General features: G+C 58.4%; 3 protein-coding genes across 4 annotated transcripts; 1 reads left to right on the plus strand and 2 right to left on the minus strand.

The window, feature by feature from the left end:
• Positions 1 to 421: 421 nt before the first annotated feature.
• On the minus strand, positions 422 to 5,134 carry TERB2 (telomere repeat binding bouquet formation protein 2). 2 transcript variants are annotated; one of them, XM_086620252.1, is made up of 7 exons: positions 5,071 to 5,134; positions 4,225 to 4,306; positions 2,684 to 2,829; positions 2,377 to 2,438; positions 1,786 to 1,874; positions 1,587 to 1,675; positions 422 to 867 (listed from the first exon to the last, which is right to left on the minus strand). In XM_086620252.1, exons 1-7 carry the CDS (start codon positions 5,132 to 5,134, stop codon positions 722 to 724), a joined length of 678 nt encoding a protein of 225 aa, XP_086476378.1. In that variant the 3' UTR covers positions 422 to 721. The 2 variants fall into 2 exon arrangements, with proteins under 2 accessions (XP_086476378.1, XP_086476377.1); XM_086620251.1 differs by having other exon boundaries at positions 1,587 to 1,678.
• Positions 5,135 to 8,065: 2,931 nt separating this feature from the next.
• On the minus strand, positions 8,066 to 11,053 carry B2M (beta-2-microglobulin). Its single transcript, XM_086620405.1, has 4 exons — positions 10,938 to 11,053; positions 10,471 to 10,749; positions 9,895 to 9,929; positions 8,066 to 8,340 (listed from the first exon to the last, which is right to left on the minus strand). The coding sequence occupies exons 1-3, from the start codon at positions 11,002 to 11,004 to the stop codon at positions 9,916 to 9,918; spliced, it is 360 nt and encodes a 119-aa protein (XP_086476531.1). The 5' UTR covers positions 11,005 to 11,053; the 3' UTR covers positions 8,066 to 8,340; positions 9,895 to 9,915.
• Positions 11,054 to 13,153: 2,100 nt separating this feature from the next.
• On the plus strand, positions 13,154 to 19,893 carry PATL2 (PAT1 homolog 2). The gene is made up of 19 exons (XM_086620144.1): positions 13,154 to 13,187; positions 13,750 to 13,852; positions 14,041 to 14,348; positions 14,556 to 14,624; positions 14,738 to 14,803; positions 15,212 to 15,379; positions 15,475 to 15,561; positions 16,021 to 16,175; positions 16,290 to 16,373; positions 16,465 to 16,603; positions 16,729 to 16,849; positions 16,923 to 17,020; positions 17,389 to 17,433; positions 17,592 to 17,740; positions 17,987 to 18,146; positions 18,502 to 18,642; positions 18,728 to 18,825; positions 18,904 to 19,053; positions 19,714 to 19,893. Exons 1-19 carry the CDS (start codon positions 13,164 to 13,166, stop codon positions 19,751 to 19,753), a joined length of 2,205 nt encoding a protein of 734 aa, XP_086476270.1. The 5' UTR covers positions 13,154 to 13,163; the 3' UTR covers positions 19,754 to 19,893.
• The last annotated feature ends 1,022 nt before the right edge of the window (positions 19,894 to 20,915 follow it).

Consider the following 20,915-nt stretch of genomic DNA (forward strand, 5'->3'; position numbering starts at 1 on the left):
GCCCCGGCCAGGCGAGGGTCCCAGGGTTCCCCCTCCCTGCCCTGCGTGACGGGCTCCAGCACGATGTGGGTTTCGTTCCCGGGAAGTCTGGGGCCCTGCGCTCCAAACCTCTGGAGACCTGGATGCCCAGAACATTCCAGGCTGGCCTCTGCCCGTCCCGCCAGCACCGTGACGGCACTGGGTCCCACCAGTGAGCTTCTGCCACGGGCGGGTGCGGCTGTGCTGTGGGGTGACATCTCCCCTCTCCCTGCGAGGAGACCTCAGTGTGCCCATCCAAGGAAAACTACTGTTGACAGCCACCTCTTACAACCCCCCGTGCAAATAAGAAGACAAAGGATTTTTGTTTTGGGGAGAAACGTCTGTATTTAAGTTTGCTGTGGAATTTGCTTTAAAATAGTTACTTGAAGAAGAAAATGTTTACAGGAACCGTATCCAGGTATTGAAACGCACATGGAACGCGCTGAGCTGCAGTCAGGAAAAGCCGAGCAGGGATAATTTATAAATCCCCCGCGTGCCGCAGAGATTTAACTCAATAAACACCAATCTCTTCCTTATTTAACTAAAACACGGGGAGAACACGGACTGACGGGTAAATCTGCAGGAGAGAGGAAGCAGGGAGGCATCCCCACTTCCTAACTACGGGATCGAATTCCCAAACAGGACCCCTAGCTCTCTGGCAGCTCTTAAATTTAAGTTTGTGATGCCAACAGCCACCTGTTACTCACAATTTCCGCTTCGTTGTAGTCTTGGCGCCCGAGTAGATGTTAATGTCGTTGTGAATCCAGTACGCCGTGTAGCCCGAGGTGCCAGGAATGAAATCCCGGAGCTCTCCGACGTATTTCTTCATGTCGCGGGCGGAGGCGTAGCCTGCGAGGGGAGAGCGCGGGTCTCGTCGGAGGAGCTGCCCTCTTCTCCGAGGAAACACGGACCATGGGATATGAAACAAGGACCATGGGATATGCAACAAGGACGATGGGAGACAAAACAAGGACCATGGGATATGAAACAAAGATGATGGGAGATGAAAGAAGGACACTGGGATACGAAACCAGGACGGTGGGATATGAAACAAGGACCATGGGAGACCAAACAAGGTCCATGAGATGTGAAACAAGGATGATGGGAGACGAAAGAAGGACCATGGGATACGAAACCAGGACGATGGGATATGAAACAAGGACCATGGGAGACGAAACAAGGACCATGGGATATGAAACGAGGACCATGGGAGACGAAACAAGGACGATGGGATATGAAACAAGGACCATGGGAGACGAAACAAGGTCCATGGGAGATGAAACAAGGTCCACGGGAGACGAAACAAGGACCATGGGAGACGAAACAAGGTCCATGGGATATGAAACGAGGACAATGGGATATGAAACGAGGACAATGGGATATGCACAGCATGGAGGGGAAGGAAGCAATTCCAGTTGCATCCTCAGCATTTCCGCTGCTCTAAGTGTACCAGGAGGAAACAAGGAGCACACGGGGGGTGGGGGGGGGGGATGTCTCTGCCTCATCCACAGTCGTTTTCAGGCATGTTTTCCACTCCTTAAAAAAATTTACCGACACGGAACCGTTACCTGTCACCATGTTATTCATCGGGTATTCCTGGAGGGCCCGGTATGGAAATTCGCACTGGGTGGGAGCTCTGGAGTCTGTTTCTTCTTCACTGCTGTGTTGGGGGGGAGGGAAATCCACGTGTTAATTCCTATTCATCAAGGATCTCTTGAACTTTGGGGAGGTGCATCCAAATCCTGCCATTGAGGGCAGGAAAAATACCTTCCGGTCAGGTCTAGTGCATCTTCCTCCACTTCTTCCTCGCAGCCTTTTCTCGCCACCTCCGGTTCATCCGTCAGATTGTCACGGTGCTGCGAGTATCAACAGAGTCCAGTTCAAATTGTGCCCTGGGTGCCCCAGGGAACACTGGGGATGTGGTCCAAGAGAGTGGTGTTTTTAGGACTTGTGATTTCCAGCTTAATTTTGGAATAAAGTTTTTAATCCAAACATGTTTTTGCTTCAAAAGTACCGAGAAATTGCTCGGAGAAGAGAGCAAGCAGCGTCTCGGAGCTACTCGAGGAAGGAAAATGCTGCAAGGAAGGAAAAGGCTGAGCTCAGCCCTTTCGTGCAGCCTGGGAGACCGGACGTGTGTCTGGGTGAGGGAGAAAATCCCTTCTGCACGTCCCACACTCAATCCCGGGATGTGTCCCGCGGGATGGCACGCTGGGAGGGACGCGTGCAGCGCAGCAAGGGCAAGAACATTTGATCCCGTGTTTGGGCTGAGGGTCTGGGATGAAAACCAGGCTCCCTGAAGCTGATAAAACTGATATTTTTGTAAGCTGCACCTCCTGTATTCCCTGTTTCTCCTCTTACCTGTCCTGCAAGGGAATCATCCGCCTGCTCCCAGATAAAACTGCCGATCTGCCTCCTGATTTCTGCCAAGAACGAGAAACAAAAGACGGTGAGAGCAGCACATAACGAGTCGCTGCCCGATGGAGCGTTAATTCCTCTGCCCCCAGGGAGGAAGAATCGCTCCCAGCAGAAGGCAGTTCCCTCCACCCGGAGCAGAAATACCCGGAGGCTCTTGTTTGCACCCCCAAAAAGGCTCCGCTCACAGGGGCATCCCCAGGGGAGCCAAACTCTGATGGTTTGGGGTTTTTTTCCCCCCCCCCCCCCCGACCTTCTTGCAGGCAGGCGGGCGGCAGGACGAAGTGGCCCAGGCCCACCGGCGACTTGGCTCCGGCGCCCGTGCTCGCCCACGCGGAGAGGTAGCGGGAGTGGAAGACCGTAGCTCTGCCCTCCAGGTAATCCAGGCTCTCGTGTATTCTGCAAGAGAAAAAGCCAGCTGGTTTCCAAAGACAAGCCTGGAAAAAAGCCCAAACAAAACAGTTGGAAGGGATGTTGGCGTTAAAACTGACCTGCTCCGATATTTTTGCCCAAAGCACCAGATTTTCTGTGATTTTCTAGCTATGAGACTCTACCAGCAACGTTCGGTTCCAGTCCCAGCTCCCGGCACTTCCCAAGAGCAGCCTGGAGGAGGGACATGGGGGACCAGGGACAGGTGTGTTTTTAGGGACTAAATGTCTTGGCTCCCAAATTGAGGCTGGTTCTTCCGGAAGAGGGGAAAATGTGACTTTTATTTCTTTATTCTTCATCCAGCTGCTCCCTGCTCAGGCTTACAGCGCGGTCCCCAACAGCGGCAGCGCTGCAGCCGAAGGAGGATGCTCAAGCACTCACCATCCTCCTGAGAGGGGAGTTAAATATTGTTTTCCAGGTTTAAAGTTATGGATAATGATTGTTTTTCCCAAGAAATAATCTGAATATATACATTGAATATATATATAAAATGATATATAACCCTCCTTGGGGGAGCAAGCCAGTCTGGAGGGATGCTGTGGAGGAGGGACGGTGGTTTCTCTGGCTTTTTTGGGATTCCCCTCCCGCAGCTGGAGCTGAAGGATTACAAAAATCTAAGCCAGTTTTAAGCAATTATGTGTTGAATTAGTCCAGCCTAGCAAAGCTGCAGAACGTGGCAAGCAAACATTGCAGCTCCCTGTCAGGGAAATATATTTACATGATATTGGATATATAGAAATATTTTTTGGGTGGAGGAAGATGCTCAGTGGCTTTTCCTTGTATTTGTACAAATGTTGAGCGCTCTGATTTTTTATGTTCAGCGGAAGGAAAGTAGCAATTCAGCCCTTTTCCAGCCGTTTTCACCCCCACGTTTGCTTTCACAGAGTTAACTCACGCTGCCATTTTTGCACCTGGTTTCTTCCTTGGGGACAGCGTGGCCTCTGGTTTAGATCCTGAGTTTCCCCGTAGGACATTTCAAAGGTAACAAGAAAACCAGCACAATTAGTTCAATTCCCATCGGAGTTAAGCCAGCCTGAAGCCTGAGTGGTTCTTACAGCCATTTTGTGCTTTGCCTAGGAATGGTTTAGTGTGGCTGTGGAATTTCAGACCCCACCAAGCAGCAGGAGCCCAGCAGACCTGTCCCAGGCACTTTAAAAACACCACCCTGGCTTTTAAAAGGATGTTGGCATCCATGAAATACATCAGAACCATTATCTGGGCTTCCATTTGTCTTCCACTCCCTACATCCAACCATGGGAGCAACCACGACGCTCCGGTGCGCCGCGGTGGCACAACGGATGTGGCAAGGAGGGGGCTCAACGTGAGCACGGCGTGGGGCCTCCGTTCAGGGGGGGTGCTGCCCACCTGCGGGTGTCCGGGTGGGTGGCATCGCTGCTGAAGAGGTAGTCGGCGTCCCGCCAGTGGGCGAGTGCCCCACCGCTGGCTGCTGCGGAGGAGAAGGAGGAGTGAGGAGAAAGGTGGGTACCACAGCGTGTCCCCACCTCGGTCGGGGTGGCCCGGGGGTGCTGGTGGGGCTGCAGGGCTGGGCCCTGGAGCGGGAGCTGCGATGGGCCCCCCCGTGGCTGTGGGTCTCCTACTGCCCCATGGACGGCCCTTCTGGCCTCTTCTTCAGCATGTGGGCACCGTGCCCTGTCAAACTCGTGTTCCGCCATGCTGGGGGGGCTCAGCCCTGCTCTGCCCCACCGAGGGGTGACAGGGCTGTGCCCCCCATTGCTCTGCCCCACCTGACAGGGCTGTGCCCCCCCGCTCTGCCCTACCTGACAGGGCTGTGCTCCCTCCTGCCCTGCCCCACCGCGGGCTGACAGGGCTGTGCCCCCCTGCCCTGCCCCACCGAGGGGTGACAGGGCTGTGCCCCCCACTGCTCTGCCCCACCTGACAGGGCTGTGCCCTCCCCACCCTGCCCCACCGAGGGGTGACAGGGCTGTGCCCCCCCGCTTTGCCCCACCTGACAGGGCTGTGCCCCCAACACTCTGCCCCACCGAGGGGTAACAGGGCTGTGCCCCCCCTTGCTCTGCCCCATCTGACAGGGCTGTGCCCCCCCCGCCCTGCCCCACCGAGGGGTGACAGGGGTGACAGGGCTGTGCCCCCCCCCCCGCCCTGCCCCACCTGACAGGACTGTGCCCCCCGCCGCCGTGCCCCACCGCGATGCGCTCCGTGCCCCATCCGCGAGGCGCCGCCGCAGCCCCTCACCCCACAGCTCCCGCGGGCCGGGGCCGACGCTCCGCGAGAACCAGGCGCGGCGGCCGCGGAACATCGCGGCGGGAAACGGCGGGAGGAGCCCGGAGGGGCGGGGCGGGGCCGGAGGGGCGGGGCCGGAGGGGCGGGGCCCGAGGGGCGGGGCCCGAGGGGCGGGGCCCGAGGGGCGGGGCCCGAGGGGCGGGGCCCGAGGGGCGGGGCCCGAGGGGCGGGCGGGGCCCGAGGGGCGGGGCGGGGCCCGAGGAGCGGGCGGGGCCCGAGGGGCGGGACGGGCTCGTTGTGGTCCCGGAGCCCAGACGGTGGCCAAACCCATCCCGCCGCCGGGACCCGCGTGCGTCATCCTCGCCCGGCGGGGGGGTCTCCGGGCGAGCCGCCCGATCGTTCCCCACGGACGCCCGCGAAGAGCCCGCGGGTGCAGCCGGGGCCAAGACTTCCCGCGGCGGGAAGCCGTTGGCGCAAGTTCCTTTTGGGGATGGGGGTGTCTGGCACGGCCTGTGCCACCGCGCCTTCCGCTCCGGCAGGCGCCTCCGCTCGCGCCCTAATGAGGGTGAGGTTGTCTCCGGGGTGCGACGCGCCCGGCCGTTGTCTGTGACGCTCTTGGGGACAGCGAGGGTGAAGCCAAGGCGGTGGCAGTCACTTCGGGGGCTCTCTGCGATCCAGAGGAGGAAGCCAGGACATGGTCCACGACTCAAGTCGCTTTGGGTTCTCTGCTGCTCTCTTGGGGTCTCTGGAGGAGAAGCCCAAACCTTTTCCTCCCTCCCAGACCATCTTTTACCACAGAAGGACCATTGCTGGGGCTGGCATGGTCCCCAGCTGCTCTCCAGAGCACGGCTGGCGTTGCGGGCTGAGCTGTGTGGTGGCTTCCGTGAGTCCTGCCATCCCACGCTGGGTCACAAGCTGGGTGACAAGTGTTTTGCATGATTTGCTGGGTTTGTGTGATGGGGTTTTGGTACCAGGAGAGCGGCTACAGGGATAATCCCAGTAAGGAGCTGCTAGAAGCTTCCCTGGCTTGAGGTCAGACCTGCCTCTGGCCAAGCCAATCAGTGCCTCTGTGAAGAACACACATATTTCAGAAGGAGACGAAGAAAGTGATGCCAGGTGGGACCTGCAGTGAAGAAAGAGAGGGTAATCGGAGGAGGGGGACAGGGATGGGACCTGGCCCCCAGCTGCTTGTGCTGGGCTGCCACCACTCAACTGGTGATGGCTGCAGCAGCGCAGCTTGGAGCGCTCCAAAGCGCCCCGCTCCTGGGGCGCCCACGGGGTGGAGTTCATCCTGCCAGGACTGCCCAGGTTCCTCAGGCTGGTCAGGCCCGGCGTGGCTGCAGCAGAGAGAGGAGTGAGATGTGAAACAGCCAGCTACGCAGTGAAGATGGAGTGGGATGAGGTGTGGCAGAGCTGAGATTCCCCTGCAGCCCGTGGAGATTAATGGTGGAGCAGAGATGCACCTGCAGCCCATAGAGGATCCCACACCGGAGCGGTTGCCTGTGCCCAAAGAAGCCATGACTGTGGGAAAGCCCATGCCAAAGCAATCTGATGGGCAAGGCAGGATTCTGCAGGAAGGACTCATGCTGGTGAAGTTCATGGAGAACTGTCTCCTGTGAGGAGGGGCCCCATGTTGGAGCAGGGGAAGAGTGTGAGGAGTCCTCCTCCTGAAGAGGAAGGAGCAGCAGAAACAACATGTGATGAACTGACCTGACCTACAACCCCCTCATTTCCTGTCCCGCTGCGCTGCTGGGGGAGGAGGTAGAACTGGGAACGGAGGGGTGGGGGAAGGTGTTTTTAAGATCTGGCTTTGTTTCTTATTATCACCTCTGATGTGATTGGTAACAAATTAAATGGATTTATCCTCAAGCTGAGTCAGTTTTGGCCCAGAGTCATGGTTGGTGAGTGATCCCTCCCTGTTCTTTACCTCGACCCTTGAGCCTTTTGTGACACTTTTCCCCTCTCCACTGAAGGGAGTAACTACATGGTGCTTAGCTGCCACCTGGGACTAAACCACAGCACATGACCACCCAGCCAGGACATCCCCAGCTCTCCAGTTTGAACGCTCCTCTGGTGAGTGCAAAGTCCCCATAACGGCTCCCTCCGCCCCAGCAAACCATTGCTTGTAGCAAGGAATTTGTCTTGAGTTCAATGTCTGTTCGAGCAAAGCCAGAGGTCTGCACAGGCCAGTTGTTATTATTGTACATCAGAAAAAAATCTGGGTTTAATGGAAAAAAAAACTGTGCAACAAGCCAAGATCCCTCAAAATCTCCAGTGGGTGTTCCGTGACACTGGTCACAGCAAATCTTAATGACACCCAAGAAGACACGTGTGATAGATCACACCTGCTGGGTTGCCAGGAACCCTTGTTCACGTACATGAGATCTGCACTGACGACATCCTCCTTGATCCAACGGTCACCAAGCCATCGTACTGACTTCTTCATAAAATAAAAGCAGGCTGCTGGATTCTACCAAGTAGCACCATTTTTGGGTAGTGCCACCAAACCCCTGAGGCGTGGCAGAAGACCAGCCCCCAATAGAGCTTCTCCACAGAGTCCACTGCTTGCAGAAGAAGAAAACCAGAAGTCAGTGACACACACGTCTGCTTCTCCTCAGCCCAGCTTTACACCACACCACCCACCTCTGAGAAGCATCAGCTGGAGTTCCTCTCTCGAAGTGGGCACCACATCCCACCCACCCACTCCTTTTCCTCATCCAGCTTTAAGATCAGACCGGGTGTCCTCAAAGTTACTTTGTCCCCTTTTTTAAGCCTTGTGCCATCCTTTCAGGGCAACTCAGGAGCCTGTGGCCAGGCAGATCCTACATAAACCAGATAAACCTTTAATTTTTTTTTTTTTTTTTTTTTTTTTTTATGGAAAAACATTCCTGCAACTTCTCAGCAGGATTAAAAAACAAAACACACCCGAGTATGGTGCCACCACCCTCCAGATCCACCCACAACCCAGCAGCCATCAGAGCCCAGGAACTCACAGCTCAGGTTGTCATAGGACTCTGAAGTCTTCCAATTTATTTAGGTAAATTTATTTGGTTTTTAATCAGTAACGCAGATACATGCTCAAAATCAAAGCCAAGCTTTGCGTACTTTTTGAGTACTTTTGAGTACATAACTGAGTACACAGCATTTTCACTATAAGCTTTACTAAAGACTGAATTCTGCAATGAAGACAATTGCTCTTTCCCATATTGACTCCAAGTGTGATGTGAAGAAAGGACAGAAGCTCAAGACCATTTTGCCTTGTACGCTGGAATTCTGTCAAACCTGCACGGGGGAAAGGAGATTGACATCAGTTATTCTGTTCACACCTTCAATTGTATTTATTTTAGGAAAAAAAAAGAAGTATTTTCCACAAGGGAACTCCAACTGCAGAGTTGGAGACTCCAGACTCTGGCAAAGTCACCAATGTCCCACCTCCAACCAAGCCCGGCACCCCTCGCCATCGGTGACCCTCACGCCGACATCCCACCGAAGCCGCTGCACACCCTGCTGCCGCAGTCACAGCATGCCCCAGACCCCACCCTGGGGCCACGTTTCCATCCCCACCACCCAAAAGCGAGTGACAAACCAGCAGAGCGGCCATATGTAATTTTTCAGAGCTCTGTTACCTAAAAGCATCTATACTGTACCAAATCAGGGGTCCATTTACCTCAGCATCCCGTCTCCAGTGGCAGTTAGAAGCCAACACTTCAGCACTTACAGCATCCTTTCTAAATATCCTTCCAACCCAACCATTTTTGGCTCTGGGGGAATCTCTTGAGCCTTTCCCCAGCCCCCACTACCAATCTGTAGCAGAAAAGCTGAGATCTACAAGCCTATCTTCTTCTGTTGTCTCCAGCTGGTCAACTGACCTCCATTTTCTCTTGTCCCTGGAAGACTAACACCCCCTCTAGCCTTTGCTGCTCTACAGAAAGGGCTGGAGAGCTTTTCAGGGACAGCAGAGTTGGACAGCAAGAAGTAAAGGACTCGGATCCATCTACACCTTCCCAAGAACAAACGCCCAAAGCGTTTTTTCCTCATTTACAAAGTTCGTTTGCCTCATGATTCTGCCTCGGTCTGAAAGGCATCGGTAACGTTTTGTGGTCCAACGTGGAGGGTATTTCCAGTGAGGTCTTGCCAAGGCTTGTCCTGGGTGCAGTTAATAGTTATCCAGCCTCTACCAGCACACGTAACTCAGGTGTTTCAACCAGCACTGCAGCTACGCCGTGTACCTTTCATTTTCTTTTCCCTGTCAACTCTGGATTGAGCAATCCAGGTCAGCCATGCCTAATGCTCAGACAGCCTGAGGAACCCAGAGCGCTCAGACTGCGACACACCGGTGAACAAAACCAAGACCGTTTCTGGTCCGGCAGCAAGGCACTGACCTGCGCCTCGAAAATCCCCCGTCACGGAGCTGACCGGCTGCCCGCCGCAGCATTAACCAGCCTGCCACCCTCTAAGTCACAGGGATTTCCCAGGCATGGCAACTTCCTCCTCACCAGCCAAGAAGATAGCAGCACGGGGTCTGGAAAAGCTCCAGGGGACACGGGACAACTCTCAACGATATCTGGCAGACGCACCAAAGATGCGTGGGGAAGTTCTGCTTCAAGGGGCTCCTTTCTTTTGAGCAAAGGAGACTCTTGTAGGCCAGGCATGGCTGAGAACTCACTAAAATAGCGGGTAGAAAGGGTGTCGGAACAGCCCCGCTCCCAATGTATTTCTTTTTTTCGGTGGTTGCTCTTGTTCCTCAACTCTGCAAGCTACAGACTTCCCCACCACCACCAGAAAGCAGTCCACGTTCCCCTTACCAGCACAGCACAGAGCATCAACATAACTCACCATGATTTTCCCAGACACAGCCTAGAAGTCTGGATCTGCAAGAAAGAAGGGGAGAGCGTTAGGATTCGGGGCAAACAGCACCCCCTCTCACCCATCGCCGCAAGCCCAGCCCTGCTGGAAACAGCCCCAGTGCAGCAACCAGGGAGCTGCCCTTGCTTGGCTGTCTCCTTGCTGCAGCAGGCTGGGTCACCACAATCGGACCCCACCGCTACGTCCTTCTTTATATTCACCAAATATAAAGCCAAAAGTCGCTGCATGACCCATCTCTTTCTAGGCAAGTTCACCTAGAAAGAGATCAGAGCGCTCAAGAGTCATCGGACACAGCATAACCAAAAGCCTACAGATAATCCGGAGGGAAGTCTTCCCTGTCTACTACTAAGGACCTCTTTCACGGCTACACAGCCTTTTCAGCAGCCCAGCTGAAGCCAAATTCATTTTCCATCTATAGCCCAAGACCTTCAAAATCCGCCCCATTACAGCACCCTGTTTCCTGAGAAGCAGAACGGATATAAATTAAGGAGCTGTGGTTTCCGCACGCGGACGGCGGCAAAGCTTTAAGAGGAAGGCAGACGATACCCCATTGGAAAGAACGTGGCTCTGGGAAGGTGGAATGGGCCACCCTGCAAGTGTAGACGTCGCCCTTCGCCGGGGTGAACGGCGCGTACACCAGACGCTCGAAATACCACTTGTCGTTGAAGGACATGTCCGCGTACTTGACGCCGCTCATGGGCTCCCCGTTCTTGAGGAGGGAGATGTCAATCTTCGGCGGGTGGAAACCACTCACGAAGCAGTTGAGGACGTTCTCCTCTCCGGGTACGACCTGTTTGCGGGAGTACACGTCCACGTTCGGTGGCTCTGCAGAGGGGGTCAAAGGGGTTGTGAGAAGCAGGGCTGCAGAAGCCAGTGCCCACCCACCGGTACCGGGCCTCCCCCAGCACCTCCCCCAGACTCCGTGAGCGGCACCGGACCCCTCCCAGTATCTCCCAGTATCTCCCACCCCCCTCGCCGCCAGCTAAGCCCCTCGCACCGCCCCGGGCACTCACCATCCGCCTTCCCCAGGCCCACCAGCGCCACCAGCACCAGGACCGCCGCCTTCATCGCTGGCTCCATGCCGCCCACCGGCCGCCGCTCCTCTCCGCTCCGCGCCCCGCACACACTAACCCGCCCCGCGCGCCCGCCGCCTTTTATAACCTCTGCCGCGGGCGGCCAATCGCGGCGCGGGGTTGCCCACGCGTCATCAGTCTCCGGGCAGAGTGGGAGCGGAGAGCTTCTGCGAGCGGCGTCGCTTTCGGTTTCGCTTTCGGCGGGCGCGGAGCCGCCCCGGTTCCCGGCAGCGGCCGCTCCGGCGGCCCCGCCGCCCGGCTCGCCCCGTCCCGTCCCGTCCCGGGGCCGCCCTTCGCCTCCGGGACGGAGGCACCGAAGGTGCGAGTCGCTCCCGGGGGGCAGCTCCCCGGGGCCTTGCGCTGGGCACCTGCGGTCAGGAAGCCCCGCTGGGAGCGGGCACAGCCCGCTGGCTGCGAGGTGCTCGCCCAGCTCCTGCCCCTCACCAAAACGGGGGTGAAAACCGCCCCTTCTCGGAGGATTTTGCAGCCAGAGCTGGCATCACGCCGTCGGGTCATGCTGGCGCAGCTCGGCCATCTTCCTTTCGGAACCTCGGATCGCTCTCTTTCGCAGCCAGTGCATCGTCTGGCGCCTGTGGGATGGATGGACAAGCTCCCCGACGTCAAACACGACAACCCAGAGGTCAAAGAGCCAGGGTTTCCCGTGCCTCCTCCGGAAAAACCGGGCGCCGCAGCCCAGCGAGGCTGGGTGCTCCTGCGAGTGGCCCTGCGACGCTGCTTGGAGGAGAGGCGTGCAGCAGCGTCAAGAAAAGAAAGGTTGAAACAAGAAAATGAAGCACGTTGAAGAGCACGTAGGTACTTCGTGCACCGCAGAGCTTGTCTGCATGTGTTCCTGCAGGTCCCGTTCTGCTCGTTTCGGACCGGGAAGCAGATACACGTGTATTGTCTTTCATCCAGCGTAAGGATTAAAAAGTTAAAAAAAAAAGAAGAGGAAAGAAAGGAAAGTCACTACCAGCGGGAAGAAAACAGCCGTACCCTGAGCTCCTCTAACACTGAACCTCTTTTCAGACTCGTGTCCCTACTACGCCCCGTTTCAAAACTTAAATCGACAAAGCACGTGCAGAGAGCACCCCCCACCCCAAGGCAGCGGGTAAATCAGCAGAATAATAAAAAAAAACCTGCAAATACTCGTTATTGATTTCCCCCCAGACCAGCTCTGAGCCGAGCTCTTGCTGGGTTTCCTGGCTGCTGGCAGCCTCCCAGCTCCCTCACTGCACCGTGGGGTGTTTTTGCTGGGAGATAAGGGGATGCAGCTGCTGGCAGAGCCCGCTCCGGGCTCTCGGAGAAATAAACACTAACTGGCATCGGGGGGTCGCCACCTCGGAGCCTGACCCACGCGTTAGTCTGGCTCGGCTCCGGTGAGCGATCCCCTTGGTTCAGAGAGGGTTAATTACACAAATAGCCGATTGCAGGACTGGGAGCCTTCCTCCATGGTGACAGTTGGCCTCTCCCAGTTGGGACAGGCATCCCTGGAGATGACTTCCCTGCAACCAGCAGCGCCCCGCAGACCTTCCCTGTAAAGGGAAGCTGAACCACGAATTTCTTCTCTGCGAAGCGACTAAACGGCTGCGCAGATTTGGGTCGAATCTTCCTTTTTTAGGGCTCTTCTGCTTTTGTCAGCAGAGAGAAATATTTAGCGAGTGGGTGAGGCCTGGCACGACCGAGGTGCTCCCGGCATTCCGGGGAACGGGAGCAGCCCGCTGTGCTTTGTGGGACGCAGGGATTTACAGCGCCGTCGCCTTGGTTTTGCATCCGTGCATCTCCCGAGCTGCGATCCCAGCCGGACCGACCGTGTCCCACTGGTTTTGCTGGGACGGCTCAGAGGAGCGTTGGCTCAGGAAAACACCGTGGCTAGCAGGGAGCGACGGGAGTGGCCGAAAAAGCCGGGCTGGGGATTTCTGTGCCCCACGAGACGCAGGTGTCGCCAGTTTTACACCCCCAGCTCCATCCCCATCCCCACTCCTGTGCCACCCGCGTGGGAGGGGCCTGGCCGGGGGGGCGGGGCGAGGAGACGGCGCATGCGCGGGCCCGGCCGGGCGCTGCCATGCTGTACGGCGGGCGCAGGCGCCGCCGCCCCGTAAAAGGCGGCGGCGGGGGCAGCCCGGCCCCGTAGAGGGACGCGGGCGGACGGGCGGGCGGCGCCGCGGCATGGCGGAGGGCGGCGAGCCGGTTGTGAGTGCCCGCCCTTGCGTGCTGGCCCGTCCCCGGGGCCGCCTCCTTTCCCGCTACCCCGGGTCACACCCCCGCTCCTCGATGCCCGCTCCTCCCGGGGCAGTCCTTCCCAGTGCTGGCTCTCCCGGGAGCGGTCGGTACTGGAGAAGACACTGTCCTGGAGGTGCTAGTAGGGTGCCCTTCACTGTCTTGTGAGCGGGTGCTGGTCTGTGCCTTGGTAGCGGGGTGTTCACTCTGAAGCCTAATGGTGTCCCTGTTCCATGCTGGCGTTCCTTGTGCTGGCAGGGGCCACCGTCACCTCCGGGTGGCCACAGCCTGGTCCCAATGGGCTTCAGTGGACCCCTACCCTGTGCTGAGCCAGCAAGTCTTGCCCTTACTGACAGTGTTGGTGGCTCCCACTCTTCCTTTTCCAGCTACAGAGCAGCTGTGAGCCCTGGGGGCTGCCCAGCACCACCAGCGAGATGGGGGTGGAAGCTGGGATTCTCCCACTTGGGGTGCAGGTTAGGGTTACCCCTCCCCTACCTGCCTCCCTTAGTGGGGACCTTGCTGCTTTCAACTCCAGATCCTTGAGGACTACCTGCTGGTGGGAGATGCACCTCTGCTGGAGGAGATGGCTGAGGAGGATGAAGAGCTTGACCTGTACAATGAGATGACTTTTGGGTTAGGTAAGATCTCAGGGGAGCCTCAGGGTCAGGACCATCAGCCAGCACCCAAGAGGGTGAGGAGGATGGGGGTGGGAGCGGTGAGGAAGTTGTCCTCCTGCCTGACGAGGAGCTGGGTTGGGAGATAGGACCCCAGTGGGCACTGCCTAGGCTATCACTCACCCTGACATGCTCTCCTTCCCCCCTCCAAGACCGAGACTCCACTGAGGAGGATGCCACAAAACCTCTGATGCCTGCTGAGATGAGCCTTGAGCTGGCAGAAGTGGTGGCAGAGGAGACTGAGGAGGAACTGGGGTCCGGAGCAGCTGAGCAGCTGGAAGAGCCCCAGGAGGAAGGTGGGATGGAGCCAGAGGTTGAGCAGGATGGCTCTGAGTTGGAGGAAGAGGAGGAGGAGCTGGGGGCTGAGGAACAGGAGAAGGATGAGGTGCCCTGCGAGGAGCCCAATGACCTGGGAGACCCGGCAGTGATGAGAGCCGTGCAGAGCAAACCCACACTGGAGGTGACGTGTGAGCGGGGAGGGAGGGGACCCATGCCTGGTTGGCATGGAGATGAGCTTGTGGGATCCCACTGCTCTCCACTCCTTCCCCACACTTGTGGGTCCTGCCCCATGGAGGGCACCAGGGGGGTGGCTTGGTCCCTGCCCAAGGGAGGAAGACCTGCCATGCTGGAGCTGAGTATGTGCCAGTAACCTTTTCTTTGCCCGCAGAGCCAGGACTCTGCGGTGCTGGACAGCAGGATTGGTGCTTGCTGGGCAGAGTTTGGCAAAGAGGACATGGTAAAAATGTCCACCCTCCCGATCTGGTGATGAGGCTGAGTGGCCTCTGAGATGTCCTCTGCCCTTCTCCTCCTGTCCTCCTTCCCCTTGCTGACTGTCTCCCTGTCTTCCAGCTGGCGATGGATCCTGTGGTGTGGGGCTCCTGCCCTGGCAGCATCCCACCCCACCACGTGCTGGAGGTGGGTACCCCTGACCAGGCCCTTGGGGAGCGGCTGAGGGCTCCCTGGTACCCTGGGCCAAGGGTCATGCAGGTGATGTGGGGTGACCAGGAGACCTCTGAAGCCTCATTGAGGGTCAGGATGTGCAGGGACATGTCTCTTGGGTGCCAAGGCTGTGGGCAGATGTGCCCGCCCTAAGCAGAGCCTGGATTTGAAGGCAGAGCTGTTGAGTTGGGGGGGGGACCGGGACCCCCACGCCAGGTGTCCCCGTGGCTCCCATACTGTTGCACACCACCAGGATGGGAGCCTGGCTGGTGCATGGTCTGGTTGAACAACCACCCAAGGTGTTGGTGAGTTGCTTGATGCTGGGGGAGCTTAATTGATGCCAGGTGGGTGCCATTCCTATCTCCTGCTGGCTCCTCCCCACAGGATAAAGCCATCCTCCAGGTCCTGGAGAGGCCCCCACCATCCACCAACATGGCCCTTGACTTCCTCAGCTCCCCCGTGCAGAGGGGCTACGGGGGCTCTCCCCGGCTCAAGCGCCCTGACTTAAGGCTGATGTCCCCCAAGTCATTCCCCCAGCGCTTTCTCCAGCAGGTAACAGCTTTTGGGGGAGACCTCCCTCCCTCTCCAGGGGTGCAGCCTTGAGGACGGGCTTGTCCCATTGATGTCTCCCATCTCCTGCCTTGCAGCAGTCGCCTCTGGTGCCTCACTCCCCGTGCTCCCCTCGGCCCTTCCCGCCGACTCGCAGACCCTCGCCGCTCTTCGCTTCTAACCAGGTAACGCAGCGGGCCGCAAGCCACCACCGTGTGCCCTCTGAGGTGGCCCTGGAGTGGCTGGGGATGGGGATGGTGCCTCCTCAGAGCTCTGCCCTCTGGGGCAGACTTTGCAGCTCTGTCTGACCCTGAGCACCCATCTCCGGCATCTTGCTGACGGGGATCTCCCCATGGGTCCTGCACTGGGCATGATGTTCTGCTTGGTGTCACGCTGGGACATTGGTGATAGACTTGGGGAACGCAATCCGTCGTGCCACCCGTGTCCCTTTGCCTTGTCCAGCTGTAGTGGCAGGATTGTGGGGGGTATCTTCTCGCTGCAGTGCCCCCCACATCCCCTCTGTGCTGGGAGAGAGTGGCCCCTGTGATGACAGGAGCAAGAGGCTGGCATGAAGCTGGCAGACCCCTCTGGGACCCTCGGAGGGGAAAGCTCAGGCACTTGATTGCTTCTCTCTTCCTCTCCAGACTGCAGGGTACGCGTCTCCGACCCCTTTCCAGCCCATGTCACCCAACGTCGGCAGCCCGCCGCGGCCTCTCGCCATGCACTTCGGCCCCATGTCTCCCTCTTTGGACCCCGCGCTCTTCTTCAGCCCATCGGCCAGCGGCCAGCTGAGCCTCAGGTTAGTGGGAGCAGGGTGCCCAGGTGGGACCGGATGAGCTGGGGGTGTCCCTGCTCTGGGGACAGCTCTAGCGTGGGTGCTGAGCCCCTGACTCCCCTCTGGTCTCCCCCGTAGTGCTCCCAGCCATATGACCCAGCTGCACCCCCAACACCAGCGGATCCTGACCCAGCGGCAGCAGCAAGGAGAGCAGGCGCAGAAGTAAGGGGGTCCCGGGTCCCCGAGGAGCTGCGGGCTGGGGGGGAGGGAGCTCTGGGCAGTCACAACAGGTTGTGATCTTCTCCTGTGCCAGCATCTCCCCCAAGAAGCTATGGTCTCCTAAAGTGGACCCTTACGCTGGGCTGATGACTTCCAAGGAGAAAGACTGGGTCGTCAAGGTGGAGATGATCCAGCTGCAGAGTGAGAACATGGATGATGACTACTACTACCAGGTGAGCTCCTGCTGGCAGCACCAGGAGCTCGTTCTGCTCCTCAGGGCTGGGACTTCATCTTTTTGAGAGCTGGAGGGTGCCCAGGCCGATGGTGCCTCCCCTCCTGGCTATGCCCGTCCTTACAGACATACTACCACCGGCTGGAGCGCAAACAGGCCGAGGAGGAGCTGCTCGGTGGGCGCAACAAGCAGGAACCCCCCAAGCTGGTCACGCCGTTCATCCAGAAAGTGGAGACGTACGATTCCGGTGAGGGGGCAGCCGGAGGGTGGCTGGATGAGAGGTTGCAGGACATGATCTCACCATGGTCTGTCTCTTCCAGTGGTGCGCATCGCGGGCTCGCTGGGCCAGGTTGCGGTGTCTACCTGCTACAGCCCTCGCCGGGCCATCGATGCTGTGCACCATGCCCTTGTGGAAGAGGTAGGTGAAGGGAAGTTGGGCTGGTTGGTGCCTCGGATGCCCAGGGACACCTTTCCAAGCTTTCTCCAGGCTCTGGTGCAGCTTTAGCAAGAGCTGTAGGAACTGCTGTGACCGAGCATGGGTGCCACCCTGGCTCTGGGTGCTGCCCTGAGCCATGGGATGGAGCAAGTGCCACCTTGGTGGTGGCACTTGTCCCCTGCCGAGGGGTGGGATGGTGCTCTGGGCAGTCGGAGCTGGCTGTGGCTTCCTCATGGGATCTCTCTGTATCCTGAAGCTTCTGATCCCCAGGGAGCAGCTGGCCCAGCGCCCCGGCGGCGGTGGCTGGTGCTGGCTGTAACTGTTGTGTCTTCCGTTGTCCCCTCCTGAAGGCTGCGGGGAGCCACCGGCTTCGGGCGCTGCACAGGATCGAGAAGGTGAGCGAGCCGCGATTCGGGGCACGGTGGGATGATGCAGATGTTTCGTCTTCATCCGAGAAGCTCTGCGAGGGGATGTCTGCCTGGGCAAAGCTCCTGGATAACTGGCAGGCAGAGAATGCCCTGAGCTGCCTCCTTACCCTGTGTGGTTTCTCCAGCTCTTCCTGCAGCTGCTGGAAGTGGAGGAGACGCAGCGGAAGGTGTCTCTGGCCCTAGAGGAGCAGCAGCCCTGCTGCCAGGACCAGAAGAGCCAAGAAGTGAAGCGGATCTACCAAGCCTTGAAAATCAGGGCTTGCAGCGGCGAAGAGTGAGTTTGTCCTGCGGGGAGAGGGCAGCGGGTGGCCAGTCCTGGCCCTCATGGGGCTCAGATTCTCATGGAGGAGTAGTTCTGGGTGACGGCAAGGGTTGGAGCCTGTCCTCTGCGTGTCACTGTGGCCTGTGCTGACCCTGCCCGTGAGCCTTGTCCTCCACTGGCGCCGATGCTGGTCCTTCTGGATGGACAGAGATGCTGCAGGTCCCTTGGGATCTGTGCCAATGGAGCCTTCGTCCCCAGGGAGGCAGAGGATGAATTCCTGCAACTCCTGTGCGTGCGGAAGGGCAAGAAGCTCATGGCTCGGCTGCTGCCCCACCTGACCCGGGAGCAAGCGGAGAAGATCCTGCTGACCATCACCCACCACCTGCCCTTCCTCATGAAGAAGGACATGTTGGACGAGGCGAGCACCTCCAGCCAGGGCAGGGGCATCCCGGGCTGCCTCCTTTCCCCTGTTGCTCTTGCTGAGGGGGGGACACCCTGGGCAACGAAGTGGGGGCCCATCTTGCTGGGTCCCAGCATGGTCAGGCAGCTGGTGGGGTTGACATGAGATGGGAGCCTCTTTCCTTCCCTAGGGAGGAGGAAAAAGGTCTCCAGGAGGGGTTAAAGCAGTCCTGGTGACTATCTCCTCCCAGAGGGGGGTACAATGTTGGCCCTCCTGTGTGTCCCCTCAGGTGTTGGGATGGGGCTCAGGGATGAGACTGGCCGTGACTGGTCGAATGGTCTCAGATCCCTCCTCTCCCCTCTGCCCTGCCCAGTCTCTCCCCCTGCTCTACAGCCCGTTGAACAAGGTGGTGGGCACCATGACCTTCAGCAAGCTCATTGAGGTGCTGCAGGAGATGGCCAGGCCTCTGCCCGAGTCCCCTGAGCTCCCCCTTGCCATGGCCTTGAAAAACCAGGTAGGTGGCCCCAAAGAGGGCAGAGCCATGCGGCGTCCCCAGGGTGCCACCACTGCTGAGCTGCCCGTGATGCTCTTCCCTGCAGTTTGGGATCTCCCTGCTCTACTCCCTGCTGAGCCACGGCGAGAGGCTGCTGTCCTCCGACGTGCCGCTGGAGCCACGCGGTGGGGACTTCGAGACGTGGTATGGCGCCGTGCAAACGACGGGGTTGGGGTTTGCCGGCTGGTGGGGTGCTCACCCTGCCGTGTCGGTGCCCCCCAGGACGGACACGGTGTTTCTGGTTGCCCGGGAGCTGTCGCAAGTGCCCAAGGCCTTGCTGGTGGAGCCTCTCTTCTTGCCCAGCAACCTTCTCTCACTCTTCTGCCGCTACCTGGACAAGCAGACTGTCCACCACCTGGAAACCAAGATGGAGTGAGTACTGCCTGGCACGGCTCCCTTCCTTTCCTTGGGGTTCTCCTTTCCTTGGGGTTCTCCTTTCCTTGGGGTTCTCCTTTCCTTGGGGTTCTCCTTTCCTTGGGGTTCTCCTTTCCTTGGGGTTCTCCTTTCCTTGGGGTTCTCCTTTCCTTGGGGTTCTCCTTTCCTTGGGGTTCTCCTTTCCTTGGGGTTCTCCTTTCCTTGGGGTTCTCCTTTCCTTGGGGTTCTCCTTTCCTTGGGGTTCTCCTTTCCTTGGGGTTCTCCTTTCCTTGGGGTTCTCCTTTCCTTGGGGTTCTCCTTTCCTTGGGAGAGGAGCAGCAGGACGGCATCAGGAGCTCACAGCACTGTCCCCTGGGGGACCAGCCCGTTGGACACGAGTCTCCAAACCTCCACCCGGCTGAGCTGATCCTTGTAACTTTACTCTTCCTTAGAGACCTCGGGGCTGTCCGGGTTGGTGCTGGGTTTTGCGTTTGCGTCAGGCTCCCAGTGCACCTGATGGCCCATCCCTGTGGGATGAATCAAAGTGGGGGGCAGAAAACTGGGGGGAAGCCCCTCAGCAATTCAACCAGCAGCTCTAGGGCACCATGGGTGGTTGGGCAGGTTACCAGCAGCCCGAGCGTGACAACCTGATGCTCCCACCTTGTCCTTTCCCCGCAGGTGCTCCCCGCTGCCGTCGGAGGCTGCCATGCCGTGCTGAACCCCAGGAGATGGGGATGGGAGCCAGGGCCCGCGGTGCTGGGAACGGGCAGGGCCCGATGCCATGACTTTTTGAGTTTCGAAGCCAACGCTTCCCCTGGTGCAGGGCACTCTGGGTGGACTGGGCACTGGCAGGGCCAGTGCTTGAGGGCTGTCGCCGACCTGCCCCAGTGCCCGGGAGCACAGCACGGGGAGGCGGGTAACTTATTTTGGCCTCGTGCCCCGCGGCGGCGAGCGCCGGAACGCGGCGGGTGTCGAGGTGGGGTCTGCACAGGGGTGCCGGGAGCACCTGGGGGTGAGTGACTTTGTGTACAGCACTTGGAATAAAATAAAAAAGGTGATTAACGAGCTCCTCCGGCTCCTGTGGGCAGCTTCCGCTGTAAGCGTAGGGCTCTCGGAGGCATCACGTGGGCATGGAGGCACCTGGCCGGGGATGGTGGGGATCAAAGCGTGAGGAAGGAGGGGGGGATGCACAGAGGACCCAGGAGGAGGGTAAAGGGGGATGGAGGAGAAGGTGCAACATGCTCAGGAGGGAGCGGAGGGGATCAGAGGACCCATGCAACAGGGGATAGGGGGGAGTTGAGCCTTCAGGGAGAAGAATGGCCAGGAAGAAAGTGGGGAGTGGTGGAGATGATCAGGCCAGAGCTTGTCCCAGGGGGAAAGGAAAGATCTGTGCATGGAGGAGAGCACTCATGGGGGGCTCTTGAACACACACGGGTGGGTATAGAGCACCTCTCCTCTCTGCTGAGCTCTCAAAGGTGAATTAGTCTAAAGACATGGTCATGATGAAGTACCTTGAAGCATCTTGAGCTGCTTTAACTGACCATGACTGCCCCAAGCTGACCCTCGGTTCCATATCTGAGGGTGAGGGTGTGCTTAGGTGTGACATTCTGGTCTTGCTGTAAAAATCTTTGTGGCTCCTGCCTGGCTTCCAGGTATACGGTGGTATTTCTCCTAACCCTATGGGACATCTGAGCCTAGGATGTCTATGCTTAAACACCTGGATGTCCATCCAGAGGTCTAAACTTGACACCCAAAGCCTGGTGTATATTCAAAAGAGGTTTGCACCAGAAAGTTGTCTCATCCTCAGACTGACAGCTATCAACGTGTGCTCAAGCTCCAACCCTGTGCCGATGACAGCAGAAGAAACTTTGCCTTTGAAC

Source organism: Tauraco erythrolophus, chromosome 14 (assembly GCF_009769465.1).
Source record: "Tauraco erythrolophus isolate bTauEry1 chromosome 14, bTauEry1.pri, whole genome shotgun sequence".
Lineage (NCBI taxonomy): Eukaryota > Metazoa > Chordata > Aves > Musophagiformes > Musophagidae > Tauraco > Tauraco erythrolophus.